Source organism: Guyanagaster necrorhizus, assembly GCF_019112545.1.
Source record: "Guyanagaster necrorhizus MCA 3950 unplaced genomic scaffold BT62scaffold_25, whole genome shotgun sequence".
Lineage (NCBI taxonomy): Eukaryota > Fungi > Basidiomycota > Agaricomycetes > Agaricales > Physalacriaceae > Guyanagaster > Guyanagaster necrorhizus.
The window spans coordinates 483,931-502,361 of NW_025064904.1; the positions used below are offsets into that span (position 1 = coordinate 483,931).

Genomic DNA, 18,431 nt, shown 5'->3' on the forward strand with positions numbered 1-18,431 from the left:
ATCTGACTATGTCTAGAACCCGGGAGGCACTAATGGTTTTGGTTGATTTGCCTGTGGATACATTGGAGATATCATCTGAAGAAAAGTCAGGATGAGACAACAGCAAGAATGGCAAGAAAAAAACTGACCTGCTGAGCACCCTGTTGTTGCTCCAGCATTTCCTTCTCCTGCGCTACAATTTTTGCCTCGTCTTCCAAGCTCAGCGCCAGAGGCAGAGCGACGAGCAGTGCAGATGTTGTAACGACCCACACAATGTTCCCGAAGAATTTTCCGCTCTTTTTGACAAAGGAAGCGGTTTTTGAGACACGCGAGGCGATGTTATGTCGGGCAGTTGGGGGTACGATGTCTACAAGCGCAGCGATACGGTCGAAAATGGTCTCGTCTGCCGACAATTCTGAGGAGACAGAAGAGAGCGACTCTGTCGAGGAGGTGCGCGAGGATGAGGAGGAGGCATAGGGAGAGTTGGACTCCTTGTCGTCAACAATTTCAACTTTGACCATGGCTGACGGTATGTTGCTGAGAAAAAATTCGGAGCCGGGCTGAGTGGCCCAGGGTGGATTGGCCTTATTTGGTCCCCTTCCTGAATCGGCGTTCATATAAAGTACCTTGCCCTCTAGATCTTTGTTTCTTCCATCCCCTTGCTCGTCCCTTATCGCGGTACCATGCAGGCAGATGCCCCAATGCCGTCGGAACCATCGACCAGCTCTATTCAGTCAGGTATCCGTCGTTCGCCATTCGCCGTCGTCCAGCACATAGCTGAGCTTACAGATTTCGCTTTGTAACGTCCAGGCATCGTCCTTCCTTCCCCTTCGATGCAAAATCAGATTCACGAGCTCGCGAAGACTCTGCCTCCACCAAGGAAACAAAACACGGCCTGTGATGCTTGTAGAGCGAGGAAAGTCAAGTGTCATCGGCTGCCAGGCCAGGAGAAGGTATGTCCTACAGCTTTTCTTCGTTCGTTCCATCGCTGACCTTTGTCCTAGTGTCAGGCACGTTTTCTTCTCTTTCTATACTACCATCGTGTTCAACTGATCCTTCCAGCACTGTGTCTCCAAGAACTACCCATGCACGTCAGTACACTTCCTTGTCGATAAACATTACCCTCATTCCCGCTTCTTTGTATCTCAGTCATTTCGTCCAGCAAGCCACGAGTGAGAAGAAGCGAACATCTGCCCCCGGACGACGGAAATTATCATCTGCCAATTCCAGGTACGTTGTGCCGTTCCTTGCACTCGTTGACGTGGACCCACGGCGATTCCGATTGCTACCACCCATACTCTCTGTCTACCTTCTATATGCAATTGCGCTGATCATGGTTGCTTAGTCCACCGTCTCCTAACCCTTTCAAGAAGTATGTCTCTGCTTCGTTGTGTCCATACTCGAGCTGATTAATTATCCGTCCAGTGGCTCTCCTTCCATAGAAAACGGCTCCCCTGGTCATATGCCAATGTCCAGCACTTACAGATACAGTTTTTATCCACCTGTGACTATGAGCTCGTCTACGCGTGAGGTCTTAGCATATCTGTTCTCACCGCCGGAAATCGGAAAGTCAGTGGGTAACGCTATTCGCGTAACTTTTCATTTGGTAACCTCAATATCGTAAAATCAGTGATCCGACACCCTTTACGCAAATCAGAGTTTCGCCTTATTTCCTCTGGGGAGAACAGGCGTCAAAGCTAGAAGAAGAAGCGTTTAGAGTCGAGTGCGTAGTTTTCATACCCTCTTGATCCTTTTGTACACATGAGAATATCTCTCCTTTTTGGTGCGTCCGTTTGCTTATAATAACCCTACAGTAATTTGCTGACTACTATCCGCAGTCTTTCTCTCACTGTCTATTGCATCCCTAACTGCATGCCCTTGTAATTTGACAGGTTTGCTCTCGACCTCGTGGAAGTTTTTTTTCAGATCGTCCACACTCGGCTGCCCCTGCTTAATCCCGAGCAGTTTCGTAACAGTCTACGATTGCTTCCATCCCACGCGGCAAAGGCTACCAAGCATCTGCACCCTGCCTTGGTGGCCACTGTCATTTCATGGGGCGCCAAGTTTTCTGAGCATCCTTTACTCGTCGCCGATCGCAGACGTAATAATAACCTCAGTGCCTTGGCGAGGACTCTCATACTACGGACCCGCGAGCTTGCTGAAGCTCTGAAGGTACATCGTATTCCGAAGGATGACCATGTAGTGATTGGACTCTTGATCGAACCACTTCAAAGTCGTAAGTCTGTTTGCCAACCTTATTTCTCAAGCTTCTTTCCAATTTTTCTTTTCTCCAGAAACTCCTGATGACCCGACAGGTAACTCAGACTGTCACGCAGTGTGGCGTAGTTAAATCAATCTTTCTAGGCTTTCACGGGTTTTGGCTGGCCTCAGCGACGAGGCATCTTATGGATCTCGGGGTAGGCGTCCAACTCCATCCAGACACCTGGTATTTCAATTTGCTTTAGATAAATCACAAATCAGTCATATCGTCCACTCTTCGCGACACGGAAGAGCGGGGAACCATGATTTTTGCTTGGTGGATGGCGTGCATATGTGATGCATACGCTTCGCTGTACTACCGTCACAAACCGATTCTCGACGATGACGATTATGACATTGACTTCTATACCGTCGATCCCATTAATCCCGACGGTCATGACGGAACAACTCCCTCGCCAAGAGAACAATTAGAAGTACGTGAATCGCATACTGAATCCCACACGCTAACTAAGTCAACTCTACACCAGTTTTTGGTTAGTATCGTGATATGGTCACTTCCATCTTTTGACGTCATGAACAACAGGGCTACTACCGAGCAGCTCATGCTCTTGCACGAACAGCGCGGCAGATGTCCAGGCAACTCTGGAAGCCTGCGACAGAAGCCGATGGGCTGCCCTTCGACATCCTATACACGTTTTTCAAAGCCCTTACTGAGTGGCGCGATGACTATCTCCGGGCGGTAGGCGTTCCCAGCAATGAAAACCAGACGTGGGATTTCGTTACCGTGAGGGGATAAATCATTGTGTTCTTTTCAAGTTGCTCATCCTTCGTGATCGTATTTTAGGCGGTATCTTCCTGTGCCAGCGATGCACAGTACCATGTGATGTGGATCATTCTTTTCAATGCTCTAGATGAAGTTGGGGTAAAAGAAATAAACGAAGCTACCCGGCTTGGTGTCGATCCGAAGTTCGCGCCTGATTTCGCTCACATGGATTCGGTGATGCAAAAAATTGCGGACGAAGCTTTGCATGGAGCTTGCCGGATATCTGCGCTGGTACGTCGTCTGCGCACGAGTTATTCGTTTATCGATTTTTTGTCACTCACTGTATCTATAGGCAGCGGTACTAACAAGCAACCAGTACCTGGTAAGCGACCGATTCTTTTCAACTTTAAACCCATTGACTCGAGTTTCATTGCTTAGCGACTTGACCCAGCTGTGATGCATGTCAGCTGTATCCAAGCTGGAACCCTGCTCGCACGTCTAGGACGGCCAGAAGCAATCAACTGCATCAATGGCTTAGAGCAGTACAGCCAGGCTTATGAAGAAGCAGGCGATCATGCGAGTGAGATCAGGCGCATATATCGAATTGGCGATCGAACTGGTGAAAGCGACTTCAACCATATGAACTCGGTTGCTCCCAGAGTCATTCTCGAGTCAGGATCACCGAGTTCACGCCGTGACGATATGCAGATTGACGAGCGATAAAAGAAGAATGAAGGCAACACTCCCAGCTCAAGGTTTGGAGTTTTCCCTCGTTTTCGTGTCCGTGTTTGGAATTCACTGTCTATCTTGGAGTCTTCTGTTGTACGGTTACCTTTGCAGTGATTGGGTTTCTTTTTTTTCCGTTGTACATTCCACATAAGCAGGTATGAAGGCACCAAGTAACGGGGCTAATGGTAGTTTTGATAACTGGACATTTTATTTATCATCCTATGCGTATCGGTAGTAGCAGTAAGTACTGTAAGGTAAGGTCTTGTACTGGTATAGACAGTTGTATTCAATTGCTTCGATTTACTTCCGCTTAGCCTCCGGAAGTAATTCCTGTCCGGCAACTAAACTGAACGGCTAAGGAATAGAGCATCTTGATTAGATCTGAAGATCAGTATAGTGGGGTAGTCGTGATTAAAGGAATATATGCCAAACAAAATACAGTAGAATGCTAGGAAATATAGATAGATCATCCCACCAATACTATATCAGAATCACCTGGTTCATCATCTGAGGAAATCACAATCACCTCTACAGCTTTGCTTTTCCCCTTTCCCCAGATCGGGCTCTTCTCCCTCGGCCTACGACTAGGAGAGTCCAGTTTATTCTTCCGCGGGCTCTTTCTCGCTACATCATCCTCGGAACCTCGCCCACGGGCTTTCGCTCTGACAGGAGAGGGGGTTATAGGCGGCGGCGGAGCAGGTGACGATGGCCTTGGAACAGGAAGGTCGTCATCTTCATCGCCGTCATAGAATATATCTCGCGTTCGAAACCTATTGAAAAAGATGCAGGCCTTCCGGACGGTATCTTCAACGGACTATACGACGGTAGTTGAGCAGATGACGAGCGACCCAGTATAGGTAGTTCCTCGTCCTCATCGTCGTTTTCGCTATTAGTATCACCATGTAGATCTCGATCTTTTCGGGGGCTCAGGCTGCCGAACTCGTGCTCCAAGTCCATCGGAAATGGTGCAGGCTTCCTCGATGGTGTCTTAGTCGGACTGGACAGTGTTTTTGTTTTAGGAACTTTATCGAGTGCGAGAAGAATTTTAGACGAAGACGAAGGTGTGGAGAGGAAGGCAGGGTTAGCCTTGCGTTTCATAGGCGTATGTGGCGTCGTAGAAAGAGCCGTTGTCTTTTTCTTCCTCGGACTTGGTGGTGGTTCGTCATTACCGCTCATCTCCTCCGTCACCTTCTTCTTGCCTTTTGATTTCTTCTTCCCTTTCCTGCGCCTGACCATATCTTCGTACTCCTCTACTAAAGCGGACCTGGCTCTCTCGACCATGACACCCGGGAGCCAAATAAGAAGGGGGCGACGCGGGTCCTGAGCAGGGTCGATTGCACGATCTTCCGTTTCAAATTGCCAGGGATCGGCAGCGTACAGACCGGTGCCAGCCGGTCTTCTCAATCCGTGCACACCAGCTTCCGCCAAGTGGACAGGAACAGAGACGTCGACTTCAACGCGATACTGCAGTGCGCGACCCGCCGACTGATGTTGCCGTGTACGGTGAATCTTTGTCATCCACCCAAGTTCACCAGCATCCACTACCTCGTCCCCAGCGAACTTGCGCCAAACGAGTTTCTCATCCTTTCCCTGTTCGCCCTCAATTATGTATCTTCTTAGAACACGGACAGCCAACCCAGGCCAGATGAGTGTCCTGAAACGCTTGACGATCGATTCTTTGTATCCCCACTCAAAGTACATTTCGCACAGTGCAGCAATCGCAGGAATGTTTGGTTCCTTCTTCATCCAGTCGATGTCATTGTACTTCTCGAGTGGTGACGTGACTGGTTCCGTGTACGCCAATAGGATATTGATGTCCGGAAAGGTCTCGGGCACAGAATTTGCCAGTTTGCCATGTTTGTGTCCCAGGCATCCAGAGGAATTGGTTCTGAGCTCCTTGATAATTTCTGCGCGCCATGTACAGAGATGTACAGGCAATTCTGCTCTCGTCAGAGTTGTCGCTATGCGGTACAGTGTATCTGCGTGACCTGCACGAGCAAGCCCTTCGGCAGTGTTAGGGCCACAGCCAGGAAGACCCTCGGGGGAATAGTCACCACCTGCACAGAGCGCAATTAATATGAGCTCTGCCCTGCTTAATTTCACATCCTGAAAAACCAGTACGAAATTCCTCTTCTCTGTAGCTGAAGTCTGTGCGTGCGCCGAACTTGGATTCCGCCAGACGGTCTTGGCGCCGAACAAGAGCGCGTCAACGTCGTCACTAAGAACGCCATCAATGATCCCTGCAGCATTCAGATATGCCAGCTCCGCCTCCGCCTCGCCTGGCGCATAGCGCCATTCAAACCCAAATGCCTCGATAAAAGCCTTCAGTCCATCGGTCAGCGCGTTCTCGGACCAGGTGTTGATACGCCTGCCTCGCTTCCATGCCGGTCTCCCTGGACCGTCGAACATAAAGAGAGGCAGTATTGGATTGCGAAGAAGAATTTCCAGGCGAAAGAAGAGCGTCCGCAGCTCGGGATTTTCGCCTTCCTGCCCATACTCAGCATGGAAGAACCAGAGAGAGACGTCGACGCCGAGGCGAAAGGCGTGTGGTGGCCGATTTGTAGAGTCCATCGTCAGCTCATAGAGAGATTTCCTGGACGAAGACTCATCGAGGAGTGGCCAGAGTTTTGCAACGCCCATCGTGAGTCCAAGTGGCAGCAGATGGAAACCTCACCACGTGACTGTGGCGCGTCGTTAATGAGCGTTACACTTGTTTCTCTATGTAACATTCAACGTGAGTAGCGTGATGTCCTTCAGCTCTTTTCTGAGCATTTTCTGGATTACAAAATCGGTGGCTAAGAGAAGGAATGGAACGTCTTGTCATGAGTCCAAGCAAATCGATTGACGCACCATCGGAGGAATAATTGTGATGCTGGATCGTAAGGCATCAAGATTCATTGTACTGATGAGTAAGTCATCGTAGTACACTTCTCCGACTGTCGGAATGCTTCGTAGAAGAGAGAGGGTTAGTGAACTCTTTGATAGAGAGCACCGTTTCAGCGAGTTTGTTCCGAACAATCTGGAGACACCCTACTTACTTTTCCGGAACCTGTACATCCCACTGTCACAGCATAAGTATAATTACACGAAGCAAGATGCGATGAAATTTTACGGACCTATTCCAACATGTTCATCCGATTTCATCTCAAAGATCAAGTTATGTAGAACTTTATGACCATCCTGTTATGATGTAAAGGTCAGACACAATGTAAACAATATTACTGTATATAGCAGGACAACTCTCAAGCATATACATTGCGCACAAATTCTCTGCACGTAGACTCCCACTGCTTGGCCAGTACACCGGAGGGATACCTATTGCAGAAAATTTGGGCTCTTGTTCCATGTTGAAGTAACGGAGAATTCTTTCTAAGCTGATGAAGGGGACATTGTTTTGTGGACGACGTCCGACATCAGCAGGTGACATACTTTATTTTCTGTGGGACAGATTGAACATGCAAGATGACGGGAAACTGAAACATGATTGTACTTGCCATGTAGTTCCACGGCATCAAATATCCTCACCCATACAAGAATCATCGAGCTGAATGAGACTACGAGCAAGTTAGGCATTGGATGAACATTTGGCCTCTGAGGAGGGTGTTTTACCAGCCATGGCAACAGAAAGGCCCATATTAGCTGAGCTCATGTTAGGCCCCCTTCCATAAACTAGATAAAAAGCCTGCGACGAGGTAAACAGCCCTGCCAACGCATCCGTTCGAATAGATGTCCATCTAATGCAGCTTAGCTAAAATATGTGGCACCAAGAACGACGAGTGCACACCTATGGAGATCGTAGAAGATGGGGTCTAACATAATCATCGATACGACACCTAGACTCTTGAAGATAAAATTCTTGAGCGCCGTATGCCCTGATTGAAACTAGAACAGAGTGTAAGAGTTCACCTTTGAAGGGTTAGCATAGGCACTCACCGGGTCCCACGATAGCCGCCCCGAAGCTGAGGGCTATGGTATCTGCGTCCCAAATACTGGCTACTTTGTTATGAGAACGCACTGAGCAAGGAGTGGGGATTTCGCATTTGAATTGTATTGCTTCACTGGTAACTGGACTTTCATATACAACTGCCCGAACATGCCACCAAGGCATGTCATCACGACTCCTGGAAAAGAAAAAGCATGACTGAAGAAAATGATGGAGCCAAATCGAGTGAGGAGCTGCAAATTTAGCTCCGTAAAGCGGTAAATCATAGAAGGGATACCGTTGTCCGCAGTTCGCATTTATTAGCCTATATGACGGCATTCTTACATGACGGAGAAATCGTTTACTCGGTCCAACGACACCTTGGCTAAATAGGATGTGTAGGTTCAGTTGCAATGCAGCAAGTATCAGGATGTGTTATTACCTTGTACTGTAGATAGGATACCAACGATGACCAGACGGAACTTTTGTTGTAGGATTTTGAATACCGTAATTGAAGAGAATACTATAGCGGGTGGAGTTTCGGCTCTCGATAAGTAATTAAAGCATACAGGCTCGAGTTGAACGCACCTGTAAGCCGTCTATTCACGATAAGCATCTGAAGGAAATGTTAATAATGATCTGCTACACGCACAAATGACGCATAGGTTGCAATCATTGTAAGAAGCGGGATTAGAAAGCTTTCAGAGACATGAGAAACACCGTTGAAGGTCTCAAGACACCATCTGACTTCACATGGGCAGTCAGCAGGACCAGAATTTTGTTCCATCGGACATATGTTAACTCGTCAACCCTCCTTTCCATAATCTGCTCTTTTATTTTGGATTCCCAGCCGAACAATTTGATCATTCTCAACATCGACATAGCTAAAACAGACGATTGGGATTGTCCAGTTCCGTCAGAAAGATGTTTAAACATATCTTCGGTGACTTTCTGTCTACGATCATCCATCTTGACGACGTAAATACTACGGAAGGAGAAATAAAATTAAGTAAATACCTTTTTCATTCTCTTTTCTGAACGACTCGCATCATCCGTGACAGGTAACCTGGTATAGGAATACATATCTGTGATGAATGATGGTGAATGGCTGAATGGTAAGACAGCGAATGGTACTTTACTATATAGGATTCCCATGGTCAAGAGCAGATCGAAAGGAGACCAGAAAACCTCTAATAAGGACATGGGTAAAGCTGACTCGGTAATACTTCCCACGTCGGCTGTAGCCAACGTATTGATCCTGCCCATGATATTTGACTTGGCCGTTTTCTGACTTTCCAGATCAAGTCGAATGCGGAGAGCATGCTTGAATATGAGTTGTATAAGGATTCCTTGCGCTACGTAAGGGGGATGACCATCAAGAGAAATTACATACGGCCGTGTGCATAAACCATTCCGAAAAGATAGCTCGAAGAAAAGGGCCTAGAAACGGCCACGAAATCCAAACCCATGGACGGACAATCGCGCCTTCACCATCAGTCTCCAAATAGCTGCAGTGCTTTACTTCAACTTCCTGAATAAATAGAGTAAAACTTACTGTAGAAGGAGGTTAATGCCAATGGGAGCGACAAAATCCAGAAAGATCTGATTGGATCTAAGAAAAGGTTACCTAGGAAAGAAAACTGACCATGTCTTAACAACCTGGAGTAGTGAGTAATTAAATGAAGTAATGAATAGATGCGAAACATAACATACCTCAGTCGTAATGATGACCATCAAGCGAATAGCCGTCTTTCTGTGGTATTTCAAGAAGCTCCGGAGAAGATCGTAATCTTGGTCATCAGAGAATGGGTCTAGGAATGGGAAGGCATTCCTGATTTGCACTTTCGACAAATGCGCATAGGCCCAAAGGAGGCAGCTTCTCCAGAACAGATGTAGGGTCACGATAGGCCAGATACACCAAAGGATCCAAGTAGGCGAACAGTAAACGAAACAGCCAAGGAGCCATTTCTTCAGGCAGCGGGGTCCACAAATCCACAGGAATCCGCACGTCATCATCTACTGGAATATACTCTACGGATGTTGACAGCGGAGTAACAAGCCCCACGATCATGAGGGTAATCTTTGCCCACAAAAGCCAGTCTTCATGCGGAGTCCTGGGGAAATCGGTCGAACGTCACCAAAGGGTATACATCACGATAGCTGTAAGTCAACAGTGACACAAGAAGTACTGCGTTAAGATGTTAGGCGGCTGCTCTGTGACGGAACAGGTTAACGGCGCCAGGGCGGTAGCATAAGTCTAACACGTTTCACATTAGAACGCACCAAATCAATTGAGAGATCGCCTTATGCTGGCTAGGTATGCAGCGAAGGCCTGAAAAATCTGGTCTTCATGGCAAACTGGCTTCCCTTCTTCAAGGAAGCCGAGAATATCGTCAGTATCAACTAGAAAGAAACCAACGGTCGACATATGGCAACACGATCAGCGTGTTTTGTATCATTCTTCTTCGTGCTCAAGTACGAACATGGTCGCGGAGGCAACTGTCCAATAGAAAGGGCCTAGACTCGTGTCGGCCCAAAGGCTAAGGACGTGATCAGCCCGGCAGTCAGCCTGAACACGAGTCGCACGACGGCGCAGAACATACTTGGAGCTGGGCATCTCGAGGTGCCCTGGTGCAAACCTTGAACGAATGAGCGAAAGACGCAACCAAGGGAGGCCACATACAGTATTTGGTGATGTGGGTGCAGAGTAAGATGAGCAGATGATTACAGTCGCCTCCCTCATAATCCACTCTCCCATAACCCATAGGATGGTCCATCTACCAAAGTGCAGATTTCCCTCAAATTACTCCCTCATAACCCATAGCACCGAATGAGAACGGAGGGGGTATGGGTTATAAGGGAGGCGACTGTATTCCAGAATCGCCGCTTGAAGGCAAAAAACAAGCCAAAAAAGGAGTGTGCTGATATCGACAGAAGAGGTCGGGCAAATGTGACTAAAGTACTGCACAGGATCTCACACAGGATGCGTACATACTCATGTCCTCAACTCAAACGCACTGATTTGACAACCTTCGAAATGCCCGATCTCTCGCCATCATACCGATCAGAAGCACCACCCTTGTAGACAGCCTTTTGGGATGCGATTTTCTTCTTCGCCTTGTCGAACTTCTGCCGCTTCTTGACTCGTGGGTTACGCACGCTCTTTGGACGATGAGGAGTAAGGCCCTTGTTCTTAAGAATGGCACGCGTGAGTGACCGCGGCCCCGTTGCTTCTTCTTCGTCATAATCGATACTGAAGAAATGAAATTTTAGCAAAATGGATTTGGCGTAAAAAATCACTGCATACCGAGCCGTTCGTGCCTCGTGCGAGGCTTTCCTTTTCTCCTTTTTATCTTGGGCTTGTTTCTTTACCAGTTCATAGTAACCATCGGCATCCTCTGCTTCTGGCTCGTCAACGTCCATATCCATAGCACGCTTAGGCTCTGGATCGATGCCGTCCAGATCCTCTCCACCTTGCTTCGAAAGTCTCGCTTGAGCCTCCTCAACCGTCCGCTTTTCCTTCTCCTTCTTACGCTCGCGATAAGGAATATCGTCGTCCCCTCCAAGCGTATTGCTTCTCGCACTCTTCCTCCGCGAGCTTGTGCTCTCAATCTTGGAGGTGTGGAACCGCAAACTCTTCCTATGCGCGCTTTTGTCGGCAGCATCTACATGTTGTAATGCAGTCACTTCACCGAATGCATCAATCTCATCGACGTGCTGTTTGGATGAAGAGGTCTGAGTTGAAGTAAACTCGGGCTCGACAAGATCAAATACAGGGTCGTCATCCTGAAGGGACATGGATTTCGTCGTTTTCCGTTTTTTCTTGGGACGAGATCCGCTTTCCGATGACAAAGCTGGCACTTGTAACGGTTTGATCGTTAGAGGAGGAAGATCTGTAGAATGGTCTAAATTTGCCTCCATCAAGAGTTCCGCCAACTCGCTGTCCAGCTGAGGGTGCCGGCCCCGTCTCCATGACTTTTCAGCATCTAGCATGATATCGTCGTCCAGGTCGTCTAAATCGGAATCACTTTCGAGATCGGCGTCGTCGAAGTCAAGGTCTTCAAGCGTGATGAGGGATTGTTTTAACGTCAATAGACGTGACATCATCGGATGGGTCTTGAGCAATTCTGGGTGTCGAGCGTATTTTTCCTTCGCTCGTAAGTGAATGTAGAATGCGAGTGTGCTGGCGTAGGTCAAAAGGACCTCTGTTTTGCGATCAGAGAGGTAGAGACGACATATAGAAGCTCTTACGATAATGGAGATGCAACATTCCAAGACTCAGCGCGTCAGGCGTCTTACTTTCGGTCCTGGTGTCAAATTTAATGTGCCGAAGGCGCAGGCATAAGAAACCTTCCTCACCGAGTAATCTTCTCTTTAGTTTTGATAAGGTTTTGGGCCGTATCTGTCCAGTCTCGGGCAAGAGCAAGACTCTCTGGGTCTGTGCGCTCAAAGTGCCGGATGAGTGAGGCATTGTTTAAAGGCAATTGCTGTACCGCCGGAGGTCGCGGTTCAGCTAGTGCACTAAAAGTCGCATGAGCACGAGGATGATGGGAACAGAAAGTTGACGGACTCATTATTCTCCGCATCCTTTGTCAAGTCTATCGGGTCGTTCAGCCCAAAGTCATCGTCGGTCATGTCCTGGCGCATCTTCGCCTGTAAGCGCCTGGCCTCCTGCTCTTCTAGTTCGTTTCCTTCCTCATCATCGGATTCCAGCTGGGCAGCATTGGAAGAATAGTACGCGGATTTTGATCTTCCCCACGACTCTTCCTCTTCGGACTCTTCAGATTCAGAGGATTCAGAGGATAGCATTTTTCCTTTCCCTTTGGATTTATTTTTCTTTGACTTGACGGCAGTTTTCGAGTTATGGGTCTCCTTGTAGTCCATACCATCCTCATCCATATCTTCGTCGACATCTATTCCATATTCGTCTTCGTCTTCGTCTGATACTCTGTTCAAAGCGAAAACTTCGTCGTCCTCGCCATCATCGTCCTCTCCCTCATCACCGGCCATAAGAATTTTATCTCTGGAAGCATGAACTTGGCAAAAATCAGCATTTTCAATGGCTGAAACACCGAAAGATGCCTCACATTGGTCCTCTTCGTCCATGGGTATGTCCGAGAGTTTGTCCCATTTCTTCATTTTACCGTCTGCGCGATTCAAGACTTTGGGTTTCCTAGAAGACGGCCCAGGTTTTATTCCCCGTTTTTTACCCATCTTGAGACGTGAAGTACAATTTACTGGGTGACTGAAGGCGTGAAACAACACAAAAGTTTACTTGACCAATATTCGTTTTTAACTATTTGGTCTGGATGCCAGCACCAAATACTGCCGTCTTCCTGCCATCATGACTTCGTTATTGCGCGCTCTTGCGCTCAATACCGGGCTACGTGCTGCGGCACTTCTCAGGGAGATACCACCACGATATGTTCAACCCAGTGCCCTCATCATCCTCCAACAATGCCGTTCCTTTCACTCGTCACCACCAGCGGCCGCTACTATGAACCAAGCAATGAAGCGGAAAAAGCGACCCGTCCGGCGTACCCAGCTTTCCAAGTCCCCTCTTTTAGATACTTCCCCTCAGAAAAAGGGTGTATGCACCCAAATCATTATTGCAAAGCCCAAGAAACCCAACTCCGCGAAGCGGAAAGTCGCTCGTGTGAAGTTGACCAATGGGAACTCGTTGCAGGCGTACATCCAAGGCGAGGGGCACAACTTGCAGGAGCATAGTGTTGTTCTGGTTCGAGGTGGTCGTTCGAAGGATCTTCCTGGTGTCAAGTGAGCTTCCCTTTCACTGGCGTTGCTTCCTCGTATTGACCCTGCTCCCAGGTACAAGGTCGTCCGTGGCGCGCTAGACTTTGCCGGTGTACCGGGTCGTATGACGGCGAGAAGTAGATATGGGTATGTCTGTCTGTTATTCTGTTTAATGTCTTGTTTATATTATCATTCTTAGGGCCAAGAAACCCAAAAAGTAATCTTATTACCGTCGAGATTACGTTGAAATATTGCAATGCGTTTTCGTAACATCTAGAAGGTCACCTGATTACTGCGGTTTTTGTGTGCAAGCGATATCAAGAGAAGGACTTTTCAGTTCTTGTTCTTACTACTGAAGTCGAAGTCCTTCAGATCAATTTGTTCCTCGATGAACCGTATTCCTTATCTCCAGATACAGCTCCAATTTTGTCAGACTTTCCAACATTAGAATCACAATCTTTTCAGGCGTATTTCAGCTCTTGTTTAACGTCTAACTCTCATCGCGCAAAACTGCGAACATGGTTACAAGTCGTCATGATGCATTAAAGTATTACAATTATTGCCGAGTATATTAGCTGCAAGTATGTGGTATGTAACGGTTCCGCTTTCCGCCATGTCCATCAAGAAGAGGGTATCTGAAAAGAAGCTATAAACATAATTTTGTCAATCCGCCGGTGTCCCTCAGCTTTTCCTCTTTCTCCTTTTGTGCTCTCGCAATCTTCTCGATTTCAGTGTTCAAAGCCCAGCACCAGGCATCGCGCTCCAATTTGTTTCGCGTCCGAAAAATGACTAGTTTGTGTTTGCCCGACAATGGAAGATCCGCATCCGCATCGCTCTGGAGACGATACCGAATTGCGAACAAGGTATCCTCTTCCGGATCATCGGTTTCCAAACCGTCCTGATAATGGCGTGGAATGCTGTTGGAGTCAGGATCGTATTGACCTTGAGGAAGTGCCATTGCCGCAAAATATCCCGAACAAATGTATGCGTCCGACAGACTGATCTTATGCATAGCATTGTATAGAGCCGAGTGCGATTTAATGCGAAACAAGCAGAGACTTCCGGAAACGAGGATCATTCGGGCGAGCCTATATTAACGTGAGAATGGACAGAACTTGGATTGATGGCAGGGATGACTAACTTGAATTGCCCGCTTAGTCCTCGCCGAAGATGTATTTTCCCGCCTCGTATAATGGTTTTACAACCTTCCAGAACACACCAATTGTACAAGGAGGTTAGGGCTGGCAAAGGCGCTGAGGGATCCGGAGGCGCTGAAGGAGGTACATCTTCCACCGCATCGTGAACATGCTCTTTAGGCGTCAGCCGTGGCCTGTGTGCTGCAGAAACATCCATTTCGTCCTTGGCATCTGCTCTATGTCGCAATTTCCAGTATGAGATCAACAATCGCAATCTGTTAATCCACTCCAGAGAAAATTTGCGAGAATAACACTAAGATTCAAAAATGAGCAACGGGATATCCTTGATTCAATATGATACCCACTTCAAACCTGATGACATGGCCATTTTTCAGAAGAAGCTCGAACGAGCGTTTCATTCTTAGGTGATGTTTGTCCGAAGCCTTGTTGACGATATCTTCTCCTCCTTCGTCTTCGTTGTCACTGTGGCTACTTTCCTCCACGCTAGGCTCGGACCAGACATTCATCCACGAAGAATTTGCATCCCCATGATTGTCCCCAGTGCCCGCTGGATCGATCTCTGTATGGGTGTGCGAAGGAACAACTTGAAACGCCCGTCTTACAGATATTACACTCCTCAAATCAGCTACCGCAGTGGCATTCAGAATCTGTGACGTTCCTCGTTCGACCTCGTGCTTATTCAGCTTCTGAGCGTAATTTTCGGTATCTCTAATGGGAAAGGGCGATGGGGGATGCGCCTTCGAAGTAGGAAGAGTAAAGAGATTCCCGTCATGCGTGGTCATGTATATGCGTTGTTTCAGCTGCGTGTTTGGCTTAATGCGGGACACGTAGCCTTCGATACTCGGAGGTTCGTGGTAAAAAGAGTCTTCTGTTTCCACGTTGATATGATTCAGGGGTTTAGCGAGACGAGAAGGATAGTGATCCCCAAGACGAAGTTCGAGATGAGCCTATGATAAAATATATCAGCGTTGAAGACTTTGACGAATACATCGATCTACCTGCTTGTATGCCAACCCACAGAGAACCGCCCAGCCTCGTCGTTGTCCATACACATCGTCTTCGAGCCATATCCAATCCAAATTGGTATCCATTCGCCACGCAAGCTCTAAAACCTTACCCAAACTAATTTCTCGCTCAATAACCTCTCTCCAATCAGGAACTTTGCGAAGTGATTGCAAACATAGGGCGATAACATTAGCCCGCGTGAACATCTTGCTGTATCCTTCCACAGTGGCCATTTTAGGGACATCAATTTTGACTTTGGCGTCCAAACCTGGATTGCGAACCTCGATCACAGATGGGACTTGACCTCCGATGTGGCACCTAATGTAAAGGCATCAACGCGTCTGCATTGCATTCACCAAGTTCGAAGGCACGAGTTACCACAGCTGCCACATCCAGTCCTGGCACCTTGATCGATTTTTGGGTTTGAAGACGAAAATGTTAGTGCCTGCCTTTGCCACATGGAAAAACGCTCGTGACTTTGAAGTTCCGTTGTATGTAGGGGTGGGTGGGCAAGTGATGCAGAAGGTTAAATCAACGAATGAATATAAGAATAGCCGCGTTCGTTCTGATTTGAGTGGAACGAGAAAAGCAAGGTGTTTGTGCCCTGTCAAACGCTCCTTCCCAGGAATAGTCTGAAAAGCAATCAGGTCATGATTCGAGCATGAAACATGGATATACAAACGTAATCTTCGTACACTTCAATGGAGTCTCGCCTCCAAACAACCATGAATTCAGCCCAGTCTTCATGGCGCAAGCCACTCGTCATCCGGTGCTGGTACTCGTCGAATTGAGACCCAAGAGATTCACATTCTGTGTAACTGACGCGCACGAGCATCCTGTCTCTCATAATAACGCCTCCCCACCCAGCGTTCGAATCTGCATAAGCAGTTGCTGGGGTCATTGCTCCAGCACTCGTCTCCTCTACCGCTTCCCCGCACCTCTCCAACACCTCTTCTGGAGCAACGGGCTCCTGGTCTGGAACATTCAATGTGGTTGATATAGGAGTGAGCGTGGGGTCGGCATAGTGAACCTTTTGCTTTCCTTTCCTTTTGCTGGTCAACGTACCACTTTTGATGAATGACGGCATCTTGATAATAGGTCTAGGAATTACATCTGTGTTGGCCTTGCTCGAGGATGAAGTGTTCCGAGCTGTGGCGGGTCGTCGTATAAGCGCCGTAACTGAAGATACACTGTGGTTGTCACCATCAGACGAGCCGGGCACGGCGCCATTCTCCAACGGCGGTAGTCGTGAGGTACTGGCTGTCACAAAGGTTTCAGACTCCTCATGAGTTGGGACGGGAGGCTCTCTGAATGAAGTACTAGCTTTAAGTTCGAAAGGTGCGGTGATAAACGTTTCGTTGGCAGACGCCGTTGAATCCTCGGCAGGTAGTGGCGATGATGGTAACTTTCCAGCCTCGTCTTCCGGTATTAATGGTAGATATACGTCGGAAAGGCCTTTTCGACTAGAATAAGCGGACGTGACAGGCTCCATGGATTCGAGAACGTTCACGCCCAGAAATTTTCCCACTTCAAAGCTAGAGCCTACCCACTTCTGGTCCGGAACTTTGCCTGACGAGGCAAATTTTCGAATCCAGATGGAGCCCCAATCACTCTCGCGCCATTTGGTGAGCATTTCTTCGTGCACGCTGGACTTGCTCTTTTCGCCCCATTCATCTGGATTTCCGCCGGTTAAAAGAAAGAATTTGTAGGCCATATCATTCACGAGTTGACTGAGATCTCCTTCCTCTTGATCCATGGCAACCTCACCGGAGACAAAGTTCTCCGGCATGGGCCCAATGAAGACGCGTCGATGTAGATGGACATTTTCCGACATATGTTTCGCTTGGGAGGTAGAGGATCCTGCTGTAGAGAGAGAGAAGCTTCGCCTAAGTTCGAAATCCATGTCAGTGGACAGGAGAGGAATATAACGCCAATTTCTTCGTACTTTTTCATCAATATATAATGTTCGACGACATTGAGAACTATGTATGGTAATGCAAGACAAAGACTGCCGAACAATGGTAGTAAGCCAACTTGTCTTTGTACTTAGATGGCAAGGTTACGTACCGAAAGCCTTTGTGACCAATAAAAGGCAAAAAATACAGTCAATTACTTGTGTCCAATTACCTTGGATGGCAAAAGGTGGACTTTGAGAACGAGAACGTGGACGGCTAAGACAGACAGTAGCTAATGGTTGGGTGAGGTCATTTTCTCATGGTTCGGGCCGGAAATCCGAACGATCGTGCCCAAAGTATCGCACTTCTGAATATAGCTACTAGTACATGTCGAGTCTCATCACGCTGAGTCGCTGACGGCTGACTTTGCCTTGCTATACGATGTGAGTGTTCTACGCTTATGTATTTTTTTTGAGGAACGCGGCCAGAGTCCCACGTTTTACATCCAAAAGGTTGGGGATCATCGATCCCAGGATCCTATCAGTAATTGATGTAGGTCGTTTTAGCATGCTGTACGCAGGAGCAGTCTGACAGAGAAAAAAGCTCAGCGGGCATATGCATGGTTTTCTATTCAAATGTATATGTATTCTATCTTAAATAACTTGTCCTGTATGCAATGCCCTATGAAATGATATCTATTTTAAAAAAAGGCACATAGACATTATACTACTAGACCCCCTAGCAAGCGACTACATAGGTCACCAGAAGGTAAAGTATCCGCAGCTGACCTGGACTAAGCAAGGCAAATCACAAGCGGCATCGGCGTCTTTCCGGTAGATTGACAAGACAGACATAAGAGCAAGATGTTGTTCGAGGTAGGGCTGTGCTACTACCACCTATATCATGATTCTCGGATTGCTGGGGTACGTGAGATGTAGGGGATACGAATCTGTGTGTTTGGGGTCATGTTCAGCACTAGCACTTCTGCTCCAGAAAAATCACACTACGAC

General features: G+C 47.7%; 7 protein-coding genes across 7 annotated transcripts; 2 read left to right on the top strand and 5 right to left on the bottom strand.

Moving 5' to 3' along the window:
• Nucleotides 1-12: 12 nt before the first annotated feature.
• On the bottom strand, nt 13-500 carry BT62DRAFT_982255 (mitochondrial import translocase, subunit Tom22; the record flags this gene model as incomplete). Its single annotated transcript, XM_043189666.1, has 2 exons — nt 13-75; nt 129-500. The coding sequence occupies 2 exons, from the start codon at nt 498-500 to the stop codon at nt 13-15; spliced, it is 435 nt and encodes a 144-aa protein (XP_043036606.1).
• Nucleotides 501-585: 85 nt separating this feature from the next.
• BT62DRAFT_954044 (uncharacterized protein) lies at nt 586-4,039 on the top strand. Its single transcript, XM_043188289.1, has 16 exons — nt 586-717; nt 790-939; nt 1,040-1,070; nt 1,129-1,209; nt 1,325-1,351; nt 1,405-1,548; nt 1,610-1,702; nt 1,872-2,215; nt 2,274-2,294; nt 2,344-2,396; nt 2,445-2,672; nt 2,727-2,732; nt 2,783-2,983; nt 3,044-3,253; nt 3,315-3,344; nt 3,401-4,039. The coding sequence occupies exons 1-16, from the start codon at nt 663-665 to the stop codon at nt 3,683-3,685; spliced, it is 1,959 nt and encodes a 652-aa protein (XP_043036607.1). The 5' UTR covers nt 586-662; the 3' UTR covers nt 3,686-4,039.
• Nucleotides 4,040-4,495: 456 nt separating this feature from the next.
• On the bottom strand, nt 4,496-6,493 carry BT62DRAFT_935443 (PIN domain-like protein; the record flags this gene model as incomplete). Its single annotated transcript, XM_043186944.1, has 2 exons — nt 4,598-6,493; nt 4,496-4,548 (listed from the first exon to the last, which is right to left on the bottom strand). Exons 1-2 carry the CDS (start codon nt 6,329-6,331, stop codon nt 4,498-4,500), a joined length of 1,785 nt encoding a protein of 594 aa, XP_043036608.1. The 5' UTR covers nt 6,332-6,493.
• An 834-nt stretch (nt 6,494-7,327) lies between these two features.
• On the bottom strand, nt 7,328-9,814 carry BT62DRAFT_351217 (uncharacterized protein). The gene is made up of 12 exons (XM_043180596.1): nt 9,327-9,814; nt 9,169-9,215; nt 9,007-9,121; nt 8,753-8,936; nt 8,631-8,698; nt 8,362-8,582; nt 8,266-8,311; nt 8,202-8,212; nt 8,056-8,136; nt 7,625-7,998; nt 7,476-7,573; nt 7,328-7,425 (listed from the first exon to the last, which is right to left on the bottom strand). The coding sequence occupies exons 1-11, from the start codon at nt 9,627-9,629 to the stop codon at nt 7,476-7,478; spliced, it is 1,548 nt and encodes a 515-aa protein (XP_043036609.1). The 5' UTR covers nt 9,630-9,814; the 3' UTR covers nt 7,328-7,425.
• A 656-nt stretch (nt 9,815-10,470) lies between these two features.
• On the bottom strand, nt 10,471-12,909 carry BT62DRAFT_351623 (uncharacterized protein). The gene is made up of 6 exons (XM_043180597.1): nt 12,701-12,909; nt 12,184-12,649; nt 11,973-12,134; nt 11,865-11,920; nt 10,921-11,818; nt 10,471-10,866 (listed from the first exon to the last, which is right to left on the bottom strand). The coding sequence occupies exons 1-6, from the start codon at nt 12,825-12,827 to the stop codon at nt 10,617-10,619; spliced, it is 1,959 nt and encodes a 652-aa protein (XP_043036610.1). The 5' UTR covers nt 12,828-12,909; the 3' UTR covers nt 10,471-10,616.
• Nucleotides 12,822-13,974, top strand: BT62DRAFT_935447 (ribosomal protein S12). Its single transcript, XM_043186945.1, has 3 exons — nt 12,822-13,388; nt 13,440-13,511; nt 13,564-13,974. Exons 1-3 carry the CDS (start codon nt 13,111-13,113, stop codon nt 13,583-13,585), a joined length of 372 nt encoding a protein of 123 aa, XP_043036611.1. The 5' UTR covers nt 12,822-13,110; the 3' UTR covers nt 13,586-13,974.
• BT62DRAFT_935448 (uncharacterized protein) lies at nt 13,892-17,718 on the bottom strand. Its single transcript, XM_043186946.1, has 8 exons — nt 17,594-17,718; nt 17,472-17,534; nt 16,209-17,412; nt 15,905-16,158; nt 15,520-15,844; nt 14,866-15,468; nt 14,506-14,813; nt 13,892-14,452 (listed from the first exon to the last, which is right to left on the bottom strand). Exons 3-8 carry the CDS (start codon nt 17,358-17,360, stop codon nt 14,011-14,013), a joined length of 3,084 nt encoding a protein of 1,027 aa, XP_043036612.1. The 5' UTR covers nt 17,361-17,412; nt 17,472-17,534; nt 17,594-17,718; the 3' UTR covers nt 13,892-14,010.
• Nucleotides 17,719-18,431: the final 713 nt, after the last annotated feature.